This window comes from Monodelphis domestica, chromosome 6 (genome assembly GCF_027887165.1).
Source record: "Monodelphis domestica isolate mMonDom1 chromosome 6, mMonDom1.pri, whole genome shotgun sequence".
NCBI classification, from domain to species: Eukaryota; Metazoa; Chordata; class Mammalia; order Didelphimorphia; family Didelphidae; genus Monodelphis; species Monodelphis domestica.
In genome coordinates this window covers 68,291,111-68,308,916 of record NC_077232.1, presented here as the reverse complement: position 1 = coordinate 68,308,916, position 17,806 = coordinate 68,291,111, and the positions used below count along the sequence as shown (strand labels likewise).

At 43.4% G+C, this 17,806-nt stretch overlaps 1 protein-coding gene across 1 annotated transcript in view; it reads right to left on the bottom strand.

The window, feature by feature from the left end:
• The window catches only part of OTOG (otogelin), a 122,866-nt gene that overhangs the window by 44,713 nt on the left and 60,347 nt on the right, over positions 1-17,806 (bottom strand). Inside the window, exons 22-31 of the mRNA XM_056803791.1 lie at positions 16,715-16,822; positions 14,235-14,373; positions 13,497-13,631; positions 11,352-11,498; positions 9,411-9,530; positions 7,649-7,765; positions 6,865-7,021; positions 5,272-5,298; positions 3,152-3,319; positions 1,164-1,442 (exon numbers count right to left, since the gene is read on the bottom strand). Of these exons, the coding sequence (XP_056659769.1) occupies positions 1,164-1,442; positions 3,152-3,319; positions 5,272-5,298; positions 6,865-7,021; positions 7,649-7,765; positions 9,411-9,530; positions 11,352-11,498; positions 13,497-13,631; positions 14,235-14,373; positions 16,715-16,822 (1,397 nt within the window). The remainder of the gene's footprint in view (positions 1-1,163; positions 1,443-3,151; positions 3,320-5,271; positions 5,299-6,864; positions 7,022-7,648; positions 7,766-9,410; positions 9,531-11,351; positions 11,499-13,496; positions 13,632-14,234; positions 14,374-16,714; positions 16,823-17,806) is intronic.

Below are 17,806 nucleotides of genomic sequence, written 5' to 3'. Positions count from 1 at the left end.
GATCCCAATCAGCAAGCATTAAGGCCAATAGTCAACTCACCTGCCCCCACTCAACAGGGTGGGAGATTTCTGCTGCCATAGACAAACTCTTTATCATACCTCAGGCTCCCATCCCTTTTTTTGTTTTTAACACTTACCTTCCATCTTAGAATCAATACTTTATATTGGTCACAAGGCAGAAGAGCTGTCAGGGCTAGGCAATGGTGGTTAAGTGACTTGCCCAGGGTCATGCAGTTAGGAAATGTCTGACACCAGATTTGAACCCAGGACCTTCCATCTCTGAGCCTGGCTCTCAATCCATTGAGCCTCCTAGCTATCCCCTTTCATCCATTTCTTTGCTTGGACTCTTTCAGTACTTAGCAGTCTTCCTGTCTCTACTCTCTTCCTTTTTCCATATTTCTACCCAAATGATCTTCCTAAAGCCTACTGATAATTGTCACTCCTTAGTCTCCAAAGTCTTAAGGAGTCCCCTATTTACTAAAAAAAAAATCCAAATCCAGGCATTTAAAGCCAACCATATATCTCCAATATATTTCATTCATCAGTCCTTCCCTTCAATCAAACTGAACTCTTTTCTCTTTTCTCATTCTTGTCCTGCCTTCTCCCACCTCCAATCCCTTCTCTAGCAGTCCCCCCTCCCCACGTGAAGGGATCTTCCATATGTCCAGTTGCTCCCATCTCTCCCTTCTTTCATGGACTAACCCAGATGCTAACTCCTACTGAAATCTTCCATGGCCTTCTTCCTCCTCTTACTGAAAGAGGAACTTCTGCTTCTTCTTGCAAGGACCCACAGGGCCATCATTACCTTTCCCAACTCTCCCTCCAACATGGCGCTCACTCTTCTGCCATCATCCTCATGGTTCCCATTAGAACATTAGACTTTATCTCAGAGTCTCCCAATCCTGATGGGTCAGCTTTTTTCCCAGCTTGCTGGTGTCCAAATCTCTAGGCTACTTCCCCTTTGTCTCTTCCTCAAGACCCATCAAGGGTCTTCCCCATCCCCACTTTCTAGCGCCCCTCTACATGTTGTCTTCAGTTCTTTGAGAGCAGGGACTATTGTGTTTGTATTCATACCTCTAGCACTACTCACAGTGCCTGACCCACAGGACACGTTTCATAAACTCTTCATCAATATTTGTGGACTTGAGTGGAATGACTCTTACCTACGAGCTTCAGCAGAGTGGCAAGCCGGAACTCCTCTGTGTGCTGGTACCTCTGCAGGAGGGGCGCCGGGCCGGAGAGCCTGACGAAGGAGCCAGGCTCTCCGAAGGACTCCAGGGCATCGTAGCCAGGGAGCCAGGTGCTGCGATGGATGACGAATGTGGCTCGCTTCTGGAACCCTTCACTCTGCTCCCACTTGGCCAGGGACAGAGACCCATTGGCAGACACATGGAGGAAGTAATTGGGTCTGTCGGCAGACTCGAAAGACACCAAGTCAGAGTCTACAAAGAACCACAGCCCTTAGGGCTTCAGGTCAGGTGTGGGGCAAGCGGGATACTGAGCTGATTGGACACTATCTGGGTCAGGGGCAACAGGGGATTGACTGCAGAGCCATGGAAGTCTGGTCAATTAACTCTATTATCCAAGAATCAGTGACTTGACCTTTGCATCTTTTCCTCTTTGTCTCTTATTTCATGTTCACTTTTCACGCGTTCCCTCCATCCAAGGGAGAGGAGACAGGAAAGTGAAAACGAAAATGAGCTCTACATAGAACATGGAGGAGGACATCAAATTAATGGATGAAACAGCTTGTGACTCCATTGGATTTCAGCTTCTCTGCTTTCTCTAGCTTCCCTGACCTCAGATAATCTACAGTCCTACGATCGTGCAGAATGGGAAGAACATTGAGAAGACTCCTAGCCTCAGCCACATGTCAGCAGCAATCCCTGACAAATGATCATGTAGTCTTTGCTTGAAGACTTCAAGTGACAGGGGATTCATTACCTCCCATTCCACTTTGAGGATTCTTTTTTTAAAAAACCTTACCTCCTGTCTTAGTATTAGTACTAAGAAGAGCAGCAAGGAAATTGGAATTAACTTGCTTTTTAATTTTTTTTAATTTAATTTTATTGATTAATTAAGAAAAATTTTCCATGGTTACAAGATTCCTGTTCTTTCCCTCCCCTCCTCCCAGCCCCCTCCCATAGCCAATGTGCATTTCTACTGGTTAACTTACTTTTAAAATTAATTATAATCTAATTAGTAATTGCTTGTTAATTAATTGACTGAGGCATAAAAATATTGAAATGATGATGTTGCAGTTAGAGTTTAGACCTGAAGTCAAGAAGACCTAAATTCAAATCCAGTCTTAGAGACTTACTAGCTGTGTGGCCCTGAACAATCACTTAACTATTATCTCAGTTTTCTTTTTAACCTTTACCTTCCATCTTAGAATCAGTACTGTGTATTGGTTCCAAGATAGAAGAGTGGTAAGGGCTAGGCAATGGGGGGTAAGGGACTTGTCCAGGGTCACACAGCTGGGAAGTGTCTGAGGCCAGATTTGAACCCAGGACCTCCTGACTCCAGGTCTGGTGCTCTACCCACTGAGCAACTTAACTACCTTCTGACTCATCTTTTCATCTGTAAACTGGGGATAATAATAGCACCTACTACGTTTGATTGTTGTGAGAATTAAATAAGATAATATTTGCAAAGCATTTGTTAGCAACAGAACCAGGACTAGATGTGGTCCAGAGCCCTCGTATCAACTTCTCAATTAAGAACCAGCACCTGATCGGATGACTCCCATCTGATGGGAGGTTTAGGGGTTCAAATAGGAACCAATTATGGATGGGGATGTGGCTACAAATTCAGAGTTGCCAGGAAGCTTTTCATATTCTTAGTCCATTTTATAGAAGAGGAAACTGAGACCCAAAGTCATCCACCCAATTAGTGGCAAAGATGGGACTAGAACCCAGAACTCTGGACTCATAGTACAGAGCTTTGGAAGAAATTTCAGACCCTTGACAGGTCTGTTGACTAGCTATGATACTCTCATCAAGAGAAAGTGTTCAGTCCAGAGGGAAGTGGGGAGTTTCCCTGCCTAGAAATGATTGTGTTGTAGAAACACAAAACCTGAATAGAATATTTTTGGCAGATCAATCCTTTCTCCATCACCCCCCCCCAACCTCCTAGGAGAGAGGAATCTTACCCCGAGCCTTCGGCTTGTACACTGAAGGGGTGAGCAAGAAGTTGATGGTGTCTTCGGAGCCCACGTTCTCATGGAGTGCCAGGACTACAGCGCCATTCGCCTGCCTCACCGTCACTCTGGAGCCACCAGCCACATAGCTGACCAGTTGATAGGGTCCCTTGCCTAAAGCTGAAGAGAGATGGTTGGGTCACCCACCCACTCATCACCTTGTATTCTTCCTCCTCTCTTCTGCTTCTGCTCTGGCCATACTTGTTTTAAGGTCTTACCTTTCGCCTTAGGATCAATACTGTGTATTGGTTCCAAGGCAAAAGAGCAGCAAGGGCTAGGCAATGGAGTCACCCAGTTAGAAAGTGTCTGAGGCCAGATTTGAACCCAGGACGTCCCCTCTCTAAGCCTGGCTCTCCATCCACTGAGGCACCCAGCTGCCCCCCCCAAAATATTATTTATTTATAAAGAATGATCCTCCAGGTAAGGGAGTAGAGGTTTTAAGGCTTTGCAAGGTCAAAAAAGCCTTCTGTTCATTATTAAGAATTAAAGCAGGTGATCACATGGGTCCATGGGGATAGGATTGGAGATGTAGACTCTAAACAATCACCCTAGTGCAAATATCAATAATATGGACATAGGTCTTGATCAGTGACACAAGTAAAACCCAGTGGAATTGCACATTGACTATGGGAGTGGGGTGAGGAAGGGAGAGAAAGAACATGAATCTTGTAATCATGGAAAAATATTCTAAATTAATTAATTAAATAAATACATTTTTTAAAAAAGAATTAAAACAGGGACTCCACTTTCTTTATATCAGGGGTCCCTTTGGCAACTGGGTGAATCTTTAGACCCCTTCTCAGAAAAATATTTTACAATATATAAAATAAAGCACACAGTATTACTTAGGAAATTCTAATGAAACAAAATCATCTATATATATATATATATATATTTAATTTATGGGCCCTAAGTTAACTATATTAACTAATTATTATATTTAATGTATTAAATAATACTTTAAATTAGTTGATCCATTAATTAAATAAATGATCTCCTCACCTTCCATCTCCTATCAGGTTAGTAGAATATTTTTAGAGAAAACAATGAGAATCCTGGGAAGGTTGGCTAGAGATCAAAGAAGAAAGCACTACAGAAAATGTAGGGAAGGACCACGCACAACTGTGGCTGAGGTTTTGATGCTGGCTCTGATTCAAAGGAGCAAATGATCAGAGCTGCCAGCTACAGAAGCCCCTGATTAATGAATTTGCTAGTCATCATGTAGGGTATTAACTTTTGTTGGCTCTTCAGCCAAAGGTGGTATTTTCTCACTCACACACATACATGTGTTTGAACATATATACATATCTATGATGGTTTATAGATACTCGACCATAACAATATAAATCTATAGACATCCTCAAGTCCATACACATTCAAACACCTGCACTGACAGGCATCTACACGTTTAATTTAGTGTGAATCCATTTAATATCCAAAAAGTGGCAGTCAGTATAAGCTGTGGTCCAGGCTTCCTCCAGGCATCCCCATAGGTCTAGATTCCCATTCATAAAAGATTGTCCCTGAGGAATGCTCATGGCATGAAGCCACACACCCCAGGCCCAATGTGCTGAAGCATTTTAGGGTGTTTTTCACAAATCCAACTTTGTTGTTATTGTTTTTGATCGATGCTGCTTCTGGGCGAGCTTCCACCATCAGGAGTGGGGAAACAGGACATGGGTATGGGGAGCAAAGCATAGATAAGTCTGCCCTCCTCTCCCTAATCTGGAAAGAGGCTAGAGGAGCTCATCAGGTTGGTACAGGCCAGTATGGAGCAGGATATCATGCAGAATGGATCCAGAGAGGCTGGCAGCGGTCCTAGGGAGCCTTGGGCATTTAGCATGAGCACATGTCCTAATAGAATTAAAGACCCAGACATGCCCTCACCCAGTCACTCCTACCTGGACCAGGAGATTGATAAGGGTATGAAACAGGACTGGAGCTCCCAAATCCTCAAAGGTTCTACTGCCACCCTTGAGTACCCCAATTTTATTTTAAGAGGACAGTCTGAGAGAGCTGTCCACTCAAGTCACCAGCTATTCTCTCCATTCTTCAAACTCCATCCATCTTACCTTTGTTAAAATAGTCACAGTCGTAAGCTGAAAAAGAAAAAAGAGAAAGACGTGTCTCCAGAAACTGTTCCAAGGGAATGGGTTATAGGATAGAGTCTCAAACTAGGCAAAGGGAGCACTCCCCTAAATCCTGGTTCCCCTTCTGTCTGTACCCCAGGTGTCATGAAATAAAGTCTGACAATCTACCTCTTTTAACTCTGCAAGAAAATGGGGATGCTTGGCAAGGGGAAGGAAGGCTGGCCATGGGGATGAGGAGCAAAGAAAGAAGATGGTAACCATCATTCAAATTTTATGTTTGAAGGATTGTAATGTTGAAGAGAGATTAGAATTGCTATACATGTTTTTTTTTCTTTTTAAAAAACTCTTACTTTCTTAGTAACAACTCGAACACAGAAGAACAGTAAGGGTTAAACAAGTGGGATTAAGTGACTTGCCCAGGATCAGACTAGGAAGTGTCTAAGTCCAGATTTGAACCCAGGTCCTCCCAACTCTAGTCCTGGGTGCTCTATCCACTGAGCCATTTAGCTACCCACTACCTGTTCTTTAAATAGGAAAGAATCAATTTATGTACAAGTTGTCTTCTCCATTAGAATATAAGCTCCTGGAGAACAGGCACTATTTTATCTCTTTATGACTCAATTTCTTAGCTTAGCACTTAGCATACAGCAGGTATTTAATGAATGTTTATTGATTAAGTTGCCAAGAGTCAGAGAGAGTGGCCAGATTTTTAGTTCGGTATAAATACATCACAGCTATGCAAAAGTGACATAGGGGCAACTGGGTGGTTCTGTGGCTGCCCTAGTTAGGGGGTGAACTTCCCATCATTTGACAGACTCCAACGGTGATGGTCAGAAATGCTGTAGAAAGAGGGGTTTCTTAACTGAAGTAAGAAAATCTAAAAATCTATGATTCTTGAGGCTCATTCAGCACAAGAGTCTCCTACTCAGCCTTACTCAAAGTCCAGAGCCTAAAAGAGAATACTTGAGTTCTGGGTACCCTCTAGTGGCTACAATGGGGCACCACAGCCATTCAAGGGAGCAATCACCAGTTCTAGTAGAGCCCACATGGGGTGGCCCACTCTTGACAGACCAATGGTCATGAGGCTTAGCAAAATGGAATGCAGAAGACATCACTGGTGGCAATGCAGCCCTGACCAAAGAGGAGAACTTTGAAGGGTCTTCCCAGATCCTAAATATGTCTCCAGATATTCCTGAAAGTCAATCATTAGCAACCCATTTGTGAAGGTTAGATAATGCCTTTTGGTGGCATTCTCAAAGTCCTGGGTTGTAATGCTGCATCTACCTGTATGCACATGGCCATATGAGCTTGGGTAAGTTACACTCTCTATAGATCTCATTTTTCCCATCTATATACTGTCAGGAACACTAGCTAATCTCCATAGATCTTCTCAGTTTAGTTTATGGTTTCTATAATCACCAAACACACCCCTCTCCCCATCCTTGGCATGGATAAGTTTCTGGCATCACTAGGATTCAGGATTCTTGTTGCCTTTGGAGTCACTCTACACAGAAGGCTCAAAAACACAGAAAGCAGAGTTCTGCTGTCCGGGACTTGCCCAGCACAGATACTCACGGCAAAGGCGGGGAGAGCGCCAATCAATGGCAACTCCATGCTGGCAGCACTGGTGGGCATAGGCAGATAAGCTTGTACACAGGCATTCGCAGTCTCCCCCTCGACTACAGCCACATGTGTCTGTCAAGCAATTGGAATAAAACCAGGTGACATCCACCTGAGGGACACAAAAAGGACCAAAGTAGAAACCATCAAGTTTGATCCTTTGGAACAGCTACCATGGACAGCAGGAAGGGGATGATGGATAAGTGGGAGAGCCCTGCCACCATCTTGAGGCAATCAAATGCGTAGGGCAGACTGAGCATAAGGGGACAGGTTTAAGGACCACCAAAAGAAAGGATCAAGGTTGCTCTGAGAGTCAAAAGAGGAGCTGTCCAGGATTTGGCAGCCAATGAGTTCTCCATTACTTTAACTTTTACTGATTAATAATTATAAATTAATTTACAGTCTCCAGAGAATTTTAATCATAGCATCCTCCGAGAAAAATTAATCCAGTAAATTCATCTCTCTTCCCTGATAAATACCCTATTGTTTCCAGGGTGTCAGAGACTGACACCAGGAGACAGGGGAATCCAACAGGGTGCTCATAGAAGGCTAAGGAATGGCCTAATATTGACCTCAAGGCTGTAAAGAGTATTCACTGAACAGGATAACCAATCATGTGAAATGGGAAGGAAACGACGGATTTATGTTATAGCATGCAGGATACTGGAGAGAGAGTAGAGCCTTCTCTAGGGTCAAGCAGGGAGCTAAGAATGGTACCTTGGACACTAGCCTTACTCACCACAGGGTGGCAGTTTTCAAACACTTCACTCAGCAGAATGCTACACTCCTTCTTAGCAAATGGCTCCCTCAGTGGGTTCAAGCTACATGGGTCGCGAGGATCAGAGCTGTCTGAGCACTGAAAATAAAAAAGCAAGAGCAGTGATTCCCACCCTCCAACCAATAAGGGACTTCAGGGGAAAGGGTAATAGAAACCACTGATCTCAGCACAAGACATCAGCTGCTGCTGGGTAAAGCACAATACCTTACGATACTGACAGGGTGCTAATGGCACAGGTTATATCCAGTCTTAGATTTGATCACGATGTTCCAATGGTATAGAGACCAAATGGAAAGTCTCAAAGATCATTCTGGCCAATAATTAGTTCCTCATTATTATTTCTTCAAAACTAATGATGAGAGGGATGTGGAGTGTGCAAATTGTAGATACTCAACTTATGCCTTGAATCAGGGCAGTCATCAGGGAGGGCATTTCCAGGTGAGAGTTCTTAGTTAACTTTCAAATGTAGGGATATGGATTGGACCTATGATGTCACCCAGAGAGAAATCTCAGATGAAAAGTTTCCTCTCCCAATACAAGTAGAACAAAAAAAAATTCACTGTAACTTAGAATCTTGGAGTTTGTCTAGGGGCACTAAGGGACTGAATGACTTGCCTAGGGTCATACTGCTAGCATAAATCAGGACTTGAAACACAGATATTCCTAACTCTGAGGATATTTCTCTACCCATTACACCACACTGCCTCTTACTAGATTTCAAAGCAAATCCAAGTTAACTAGGACTATTTCATTATATAGATTCTAAGTTCTAAAAGTGATCTTAGATAGCAGCTAGTTCAGTTCCCTCATTTTACAGAGGAAGAAAGTGAGGTTCATCAAGAGCTTAGCCAAGGTCACAGTAAGTTTGTAAAGAAGTAACAGTAAGGACTAAAACCTGGTCTCCTGGTTTCCAGTCCAGGGATCTTCATCTTCAACAAACACTTATTAAGCATCTACCATGTACTGAGGAATGGAGAAGGCATAAAGTTAAGAAAGTTATAGAACCTTCCCCTCATGGAATTCAGTCTAGGAGAAGGAACAAACATCATGATACAAGAGGTCCCAAAAGTCTTAGTGCATCTTTTAAACTAAAATGTTTAAGTTTAAAAGATGCACTAAGATTTTAGGACACCCCATACAATAAGTGTATTAGAAAGGCACATTAATTATATAGTATTTTTGTCATCTCATTTGCAAATATATATAATCTTCACAATAGTCTTGTATGGTAAGTGCTAATATTATCCCCATTTTACAGATGAGGAAACAGAAACAGAGAGATGAAATGGGTTGTCCAGAGCCACACAGTAAGTACCTGAGGCAGAATTTGAACTCAGGTCTAAGTCCAAGTGCTTCATTCTATCCACTATCCCCATATAGCTATTCTAATAAAACAAAGTGGTTTGTGAAGTCTGAGAGAGATGGTTGCTTGTGAAGACTTAGCTTGGGAAATGAGTGATGAGGGTATTGGATGACTGATTCATGTTTCTTGTTGCATACCTTGCATTTTAGTGTAAGTAAAAGTCCTTTTGAAATATTACTGTAATAGCACATGACTTTCCCCTGTGGTCACTTACTAACTCTCTTTGGCTCATGAGCAGTGGTTTGAATGGATGATAGCCTTGAACTAGTTTGGGGAACCTGTATGTGGCCCTGGGGTGAAAACTGTCATTTTTTGTCACAGGTTCTCAATGGAGCAAAAGCGAACTCAGAGGGGATTTACCTCCATTGCAGCCCAACTGCTGCCAAACTCCTGTGGATTTGTTAACTCCAAGTTCTCTGGCGTCCTCATCTCATTGACTGTTTTCAAGTCAAAGTTCCCACAGAGTCCAGTCAGCATCCCCTGAAGAAAAAGCAGAGATCACTCACCACTAACTGATCCAGGGATCCTTAATAGATTCAAGGACCAAGCATAAGCCTGTGCCTCTCTACTTAGGAGCTCTGAAACATCTTCAAATATTTGGTAACTCAGTAAAAGGAATTGAGCTTATGTTATGCAATAACCCCCAAATCCACCAGCAACCTATGGCAAACACAGGGTGACTGGAATGAAGAATGGGAGGAAGAGTGTGTAGGAAGAGGAGAAGGTAGGAAAAGAGAAAAGGGTTCCAGGGATCTACAATTTTACAATGTTAGAGCTGGAAAGGACTTCAGAGATTATCTGATTCAATTCCATTTTATGGTTGAGGAAACTGAGGTCTCAAGAAAGGAAATTACAGGTATCCTTTCCTCCTCATGACTTGTGCCACTATAGTTTTGATATATCATCAGTTGGCATAGAAATTAAATGGAAATTTGAGGGGAGTTTGGTAGAAGTTCCAAATGAAATGCAAAGGTCAGTAGACAACATAGAAAAAGTTTAGAAACTGTAGAGGTTATGACAACTGTTATAAAGAAAGGAAGGAGCAAGAGATCCTTCAAGACAGAAGCAACAAGGTTCCAGAACTCTGGAGAAGTGACAGGGCTGTTGCTTCTTCTCAGAGAGACACTTAAGCAGGCAGGACGTTGAGTTTCTGTCTAGTCTTCTAGGGTTGACCTAGAGAACTAGATATTCTATCTCCTGTGGCTTTCCTTGTGATCCAACCTGTTCCTGTGGAACCTGTTGATGCTGAGATATTCCTACAGAGCTGCTGAAGACACCAAAAGTCATCTGTCAGTGAGACCATCCCCTTGAACCCTGTTCTTGCTTAACTTCCTACCTCTATCACCATCCAAGGGGGAAATTGGGGTTAGAGAAGTATATTGTATTATATGGGACCTTTAGGTAAGGAAATAACTGACAGTAGTGATACCATCTTTCTGAGGTTATCAGCTTGTTTTGGGGGGGTTTATTTATGTTCTTTAGATTAGATATCTCAAGCCCCTTTTCACCTTTCCCTTAGTTTCCCGCAGTGTCCTGTGATTATACTGTGTCTGTGTTTATTAGCTCAGGGTCTGGCTCTGCCTGCCCTGGGCTGGTATTCCTTTCCCAAACCAGATTATTGGCCCTATAATACCACCCTTGAACCTATAAGTGTCAAATTAGTTATTTCTTCACCACAAATTTAACCCAAATTTTACAATGAGGTATCGTAAAGACCCATAAAAGAAAAAGAAGATTTTTAGACTGCTATAAAGGGAGGACAAAAAGAATTTTAAGTATATTTCCCAAATCATGGAGATGCCACACCCCTAACCCTCACAAAATAAAAGAGATACCCATATTTACTTAAGTCTCCAAAGAGTTAGTAGCAGGACTGATGTTGGAACAAAATCTCTTCACTCCCAGTTAAGAGTCAAAATGATTTCTAAGATCCCTTCTGGCACTACTCTTCTATAAGGAAGGGGAGATGAAGAAGGGGTAGAATCTAAGAAAGAGAAAGAAATTCAGGACGTTGGAATGAGGGTGGGAGAGAAGTATATGAGGATAAGGGAAAGGGAAAAGAAGAAAAGCATTTTTATCAAGTTCCTATGCCCAGCTGATCAGCTAAAGGAGGGAACTTCTGAGTGAATCAGAGAATTAAGGGCAGAGATCTTTTTATGTTTGTCTTCATATTTTTAGTGCCTGGAAGATTGCCTTCCAATAAATAAATGCTCTTTGAATTTAGTTGAATCAAGTTCTATTGCTCTACTGTTGACCCAGAGACCCATGGTCATGGTTCAGCAACTCCACCGTCTTGTATACCTGCCACTGAGGTCCCATCTGCACGTGCACCGTGGTCCGTTGATCCCAGAGGAGAGTGATGTGTTCATGAGGAAAATGCACCAGTGTGAAAAATCCCACTTGCCACATGTGTATCTCCTGATTTTCATCTAGGAAGCTCACAGGACTCTGTTTGGAATAACCAATCAGTACTGTGGTTTAACTTTATTGCACTGTTTATCCCATCCCTATGATTTGTTGCTTAGACACCATATGTTTAATGCTTAACAAAGGATGTCCAGTTATGCTGATCCTAGAAACCTGCTAGGGGAGATGGAGATTGCTGCAAAGAATATAAGGAATTTCCTCTCATTATACATCTTATGCAACCTATGTGCCTTATCTGAAAATTACCTCCATGCTGACCAGTCAGATGGTGTTTCCTGGTTCCTTTGTTTGAACTCTATATAATGTATAACTCAAAGAGATTTGGGGGAGCCAGCCACCTCTTTTATGGCACCCTCTCTTCCTGATGACTTAGTAAATTTCTTCCAAAACTTTTTTTTCACATCTGGATTTAATATCAACCAACAATTTGGTGTCAGAAGTGGGATCTCTGAAGGTTGACACAAGGAACCCAGAGGTTCACCTGGACCATGGATACTAATCTCAGTTTCCATGATCTCAGGATCAAGAGCATCAGGTGGCTACTTTTTTGGCTCTCCCCTCTGCCAGACAACTTCATTCTAAAACTTTTCAGTTGTGCGTTTGTTCTCAACTGATAATACTAAGACTATGAACCATTTCTTAGCACCCCAACCCTACAAAGGTACTTCAGGAGCCCCCATCAAGCCTCTGGCATCCCTTAGACAAGTCCCTGACCTCTGGCTATACCTCTTCCTCCTTAGCAGAACTTCCCCTCTTCTGTCAGGATCCTGGTCCTCTGCTCAGTTACACAGATCTCACGTCCATTTGTCAGCACTTATCCTTAGTCAGACCCCTGGCCTCCTGATTTGAATGTCCTGGTCAGTCCTCTCCATGATCTTTAGACTAGATTTCACTCCCTTCCTGTGCCATTAGCACTGGACAAGATCAATTAGATAAGAAATAAGGAAAGCTAATGGCCTCTACTGTGACAGAGAGAGGGGTCATGTAGAGCTGAAGACCTAGTTTTCTCTACCCTCCTACCCTTACCCCAAGCCTGACCACAGCCAAAATCAAACAGGGCTACAGAATCCAAAGCAGTCTTTAACATGCTTCTGGTAGGTGCCATTGTCTATCGTCCCCAAAAAAAAAAACCTTCTCACCAAGCTCTAAACAACTGTAAGACCAATGAGGTCCCAGGTTACCCAGGGGATTCCATTTCCCAAGCCATAAAACAAATGTGATCAGGGGACCAGGAAGGTAAATGGAAAGCACAGTTAAGTTTTCATTAAATGGCTGTCTTTTGGAGCCTTGGGGTGAGGTCCCAACTGATTGGGCAAAGAGGTTCATGGCAGGCACAGGTCCTTGCACTTATCATCTAGCCTTCCTTTCCATTGACTCTACTCTTGTCATCCCTTCACTTCTAGGGCTCTGCTCTCTATATTGTAACCTGACCGATTCCCAGAAGGTCAAAGATTATGGGAGCATATATTTGGAGAGGAAACAGGTTATATTGGCCACCACCTCTGAACTTCTCATTTCACAGATTAAGAAACTGAGGTAAACTGACTTGCTCAAAGTCATGTAACTAATAAAGATCTGAGGCAGGTTTTGAACTCAGGTATTCCTGACTCTAAGCCCAGGGTCTTATTCACTACATCATGCTGCCTTTCAAATGGCACATGAAGGAAACCTTCCCTGAGCCCAACTTTCTCCTCTAAAAGATGTAATATGAAACTAGAGAGGAAGTGATTCAATTAAAATTGCAGAACAATGAATGACAGAGTCAGGGCCAGAATTCAGGTCTCCTCATCCCTAATCTATTGTGTCACACTGTAATCCCAACACACGGGTCTGCTGACTCTTGTGCTGCTGAGCTGACCTGCCATTTTGACCTTGACTTCCATGCTCCTGACTCTAGTTTGACCTGCTTCTAAATTTCAGTTCATTGCATGAGGTAAAGACCTGAGAACCCTCCAGAGGACACCTGGTCTATCTGTTCCCCCATCCCTCCATCATAGCATCACCAAGGTGTAACCTTACAGGAAAGCCTGTGTCATCATCAAACACGAGGAGAGAGTTCCCAACGTTGATGGAAATAAATTTCCTGCAGGTGATTCCACTGTTATAGCAGTTGATGTTTTCCATAATGACAGAAAAACTAAAATTTGATGTACTCTAAGAGAAATGAGAAAAAAACACAATTCCAACAGAAGCACAGAGGGCTCATTGAGGGTCCAGGCTAGTCCCAACTAAGCCAGTTTGGGGCTTCTACTTCTTCAGGTAGATGGAGATTGCTACATCTTCCCTCCCTCCTGGAAAGGGCCCTCCCTCCCTCCCTGACACTGTCATGTTGTCATAGAGTCTTCTGGGTCTGTTCACCCGTGCCAAAGTGCTAGCTGATGAAGTTATTATGGAGCCCTGAATTAAGGTCAGATCTCTCTCCAGAATATCTGTGTGAGTCCTCCTAAGTATCCCTGTGTTTTGATAGGGCTCACTGGAAGATGCAAAAAGGAATTAAGCTATAATGGCAAAAGAATAAGCAGGAATGCTGACACTTTGGTTCAGAGGGTCCACCTTAGATCATCACACAAGTAGTCACCCATTCTGCCTACACATAAAGCTCGTGAAACTCATGCCCACTCTTTTGAGCACTATACTCCATGCTTAGGACTGGGCTCAGGCAGAGATGGTCAATACCAGACTCCTCCACTCTGCCCTCAGACATCCCAAGAGAGTCACAGAAGACCCATGCAGGATGGAGGCTCCATATGCACTTACCTTCACCAGATGTACTTTACAGGTCCCCACAAAGTCAAATGGGAGCCCATCAAATGTCCGATAGTGTCGATCACCATAAGCGGTACAGGTGGCAGGGCAGGGGTGGAAAGTACATTGAAAGGAGCCATGTTGACACACACTAGAATAGAAAGTAAGCTCATTGGCCACACAGTTCAGCTATATCTACATCATCCTGATGCTTCTGTTAGACTAATAATCATGCCCATCTTTGCTATTCATCTTTCCTGTCTCCTCTTATATATATGACCCTATCATTCTCTCTCTCTCTCTCTCTCTCTCTCTCTCTCTCTCTCTCTCTCTCTCTCCTCTCTCTTTTTCTCCCTCTCTCTATCCCTCCCTCCCTCCCCTCTCTCCCTCCCTCCCTGCCTCCTTCCCCTCATATCTATCTCTCTCCCCTTCCTTACTCCCTCCTCTCTCTCTCTCTCTCTCTCTCTCTCTCTCTGTCTCTCTCTCTCTCTCTCTCTCTCTCTCTCTCTCTCTCTCTCTCTCTCTCTCTCTCTCTCTCTCTCTCCCCTCTTCCTTTCTCCCTCCCTCCTTCCATGCCTCCCTCCCCTCATCTCTCTCTCCAAAATAAGACAGAAATTGGCCACTTGAAAAAGAAATTTATTAGTTCAACAGAGGCAGATTAATTATGCAAAGCGAGTTGATTAATGGAAGGAGAAGAAAGGGCTGCTCTACAGGTCACAGACACACCAGGCACACAGGACAATTCTTTGCTTAACATGATTTTTTCTGAAACACGGTCACATGAGGAGGGGTCTTCTGCAGGGAGAGGAGGGGAGGCAAGGGGGGATACCTAGGAGACATTTTTCTTAACTGGCATTACTACGCTAATTGTTTTGTGCTCATCTCCTGCCACAACCACTAGACATTCATTTTACATAGAAAGTATTTAATAAATTAATTGAATCTCAAGCAGGTTGAAGTTGTACTAGCCTGACCCAAGCAAGCCCAGACTCCTCACAAAAGTAATAGGCTCTCCCAGCCCCTCTATGTGGGCCTTGTGCCTTTGGCCTAACCTCTGACAAGAAAAAAGGAATTAACTCAGTCCCTCACATCTGAGGGAGGCAGGTGGGGAAGGAGGCAGTATGAGAGTATCAGGTCTCCTGATGTTGCCCCTGCCTTCAGGCACAGCCAACAACCATCTCTCGAGAACCCCAAGGTGGGGTGTGATTCAAGGGCAGCAGCAGAACATGAGTTTGTTTTACCTGCCCTCCAAGTAGAGATGGAGTGGCTGAGCATCCACCAGGGTCAGGATAGATGAAGGAATTGGAAGCTGGGGACCTGAAGAGAGGTAGAGGGAGGCAGTCAGAACTGGGGCAAAGAGCTGATGAGAGTGAGCATGGAGGGGATTTGTGTAGGGATTAGACAGTGAGGGTGAGCATCCAGAAATAGGTCAGAAACTTTGAGGAATCCTAAAAAGCCCTAGAGTTTGAGGTACCCCTTCTAGAAGAGGCCCAAGGAAGGCAATGCCAACAGCCCCCTCTCTTTGGGGTCCAAGGCAATTGCAGAGGAAAAGACGTCACCATTTCTATATCTTCAAGACAAAGGAGTTGATGACAAATCCAGGACATACACCAAGTAGACTAGACCCAATAGGCATTTAAAGGTTTTGTTCATAGATTTAGAGGAAAGTAACCTTAAAGATCAAGTAGTTCATCCTTTCCACTTTATAGATGATGAAACCAAAACAAAGAAAGACAGAAAGAAAGTCTAGGGGACCTGCCCAAGGCCACTTAAATACTATGCAGCAAAAAGAGAATTTGAACCTTTCACAGGAAGATTTCTCAAGTTTCTTAAGGATGCCAAAGTTATGACCTAAGCAATTTTCAAAGACCTTTTTAAAATCCCAGTAGTGGGGGGCAACTAGGTGGCTCAGTGGATTGAGAATTAGGATGTCCTGGGTTCAAATCTGTCCTCAGACATTTTCTAGCTGTGTGACTCTGGGCAAATCACCTAACCCCAATTGCCAAGCCCTTACCACTCTTCTGTCTTGGAGCCAATACACTGTCTTGATTCTGAGATGGAAGGTAAAAGTGTTATTTTTTTTAATCCCAGGAGTGAATGTGGAGAAAGTCAACTAATGTGAACCCAAGTGACTAATCCACCAACTATTTGCCTTCTCAAGGTTGCTCATTCACCTCCAGAAGGGTCACTCAAGTCTGATCCTTCAGGACTCATGTTATAGGATCCAAGTTGTTCACACAGTCTCTGTCTCTGTCTTTCTCTCTGTCTCTCTGTCTCTCTCCTTCCCTCCCTCTCTGTCTCTGTCTCACACACACATACACACACACACACACACACACACACACATGTGCAGAGATATGCACATATACATGTCCATCCATATGAAAGGCCAATGAGAAGAAAAGATATGCCAAGCAGCCCAAAGAGTCCCAGGTCCCCCAGCAAGTACCCCGAGGGATGGGCTATCAGAAGAGTTTCTGCGGTCAGCTTACCAGGTATGGCAGGAAGAATTGACCATGTCTCCAGGGAAATATTCCTTCCCCTTCCAGGAGCATGGGCACTCATCTGGCACAAAGCACTCATCCCCATGTTTCACCAGCCTGTGGACACACACTGGAGATCACACATCCACATCTCCAAAGAGGTGAAGTAGGGCAACCCAACTCCCACTGCAAAGAGTTCTCATTTAATTTGGGTCCATAACTCCCCACCCCCACATAATTCTTGGTGCATTTGGTGCAGAGACTGCAGGTCTCTGGCTATAGCCCTAGCCAGGTCCCAGGATCTCCAGCATCTGGAACTTCCGGTTCCCAGGAGCCTCTCCACAGACATAGGTGACTGACTAAATAGGCTGTACCCCACCAACACACTTCTCCCAACTCCCCCTAAGCCCCACTCCCCATATGAAACCTCAGCAACAAGCCCAGTTTCTGGCTGATACCCAAGGGGTATTCCCGGTCCAGGCACACCCTTAGTATCTTTGCCCTCTCCCCCAGCACCCACTATCCTCTCTGCCCAGCAATGTAATTCACTTCAAGCTGGGCTCTTCTAGGGGTTGAAGAATACAAAGGATACATAATCCTATATTATAACTGGGTTTTCAAAGTTCAGGTATCCCTTCCACATCACAGGAATTAGGGGTTGAGGCACCCCCAAGATCTGGAAAATCTGCCTAAAAATCTCTGACCCTCCCATCATATTGGAGAAGTCTAAATTTTTCCTTTTTTCTTTTATGGGGTGTTTATAGTACTTTCTTGTAGAATTTGGGTTAAGTATTTGGTCGTAGGCTACATGTGGGTTAATGTTAAGATAGCTCTACCTTTTGAGCTTTTCTGCATCATCTGCTGGCTTTTGCATTCTTTTCATAAAATTTAACTTTTAAGTGTTTAACTTTTAAAAAGAAATTGTATGTGTGTAATATTAAAAGATAAAATTGCTGCTATTATACAATATTATATATATTTTACGTATGCATTTCTGAGTTTCTAAACTTTTTCTATGTCATCAGATGGCCTTTGTGTATCATCTACTGCTTCCACAAAACTCCCCTAAAATTCCATTTAACTTCTTATGTTGATTCATGA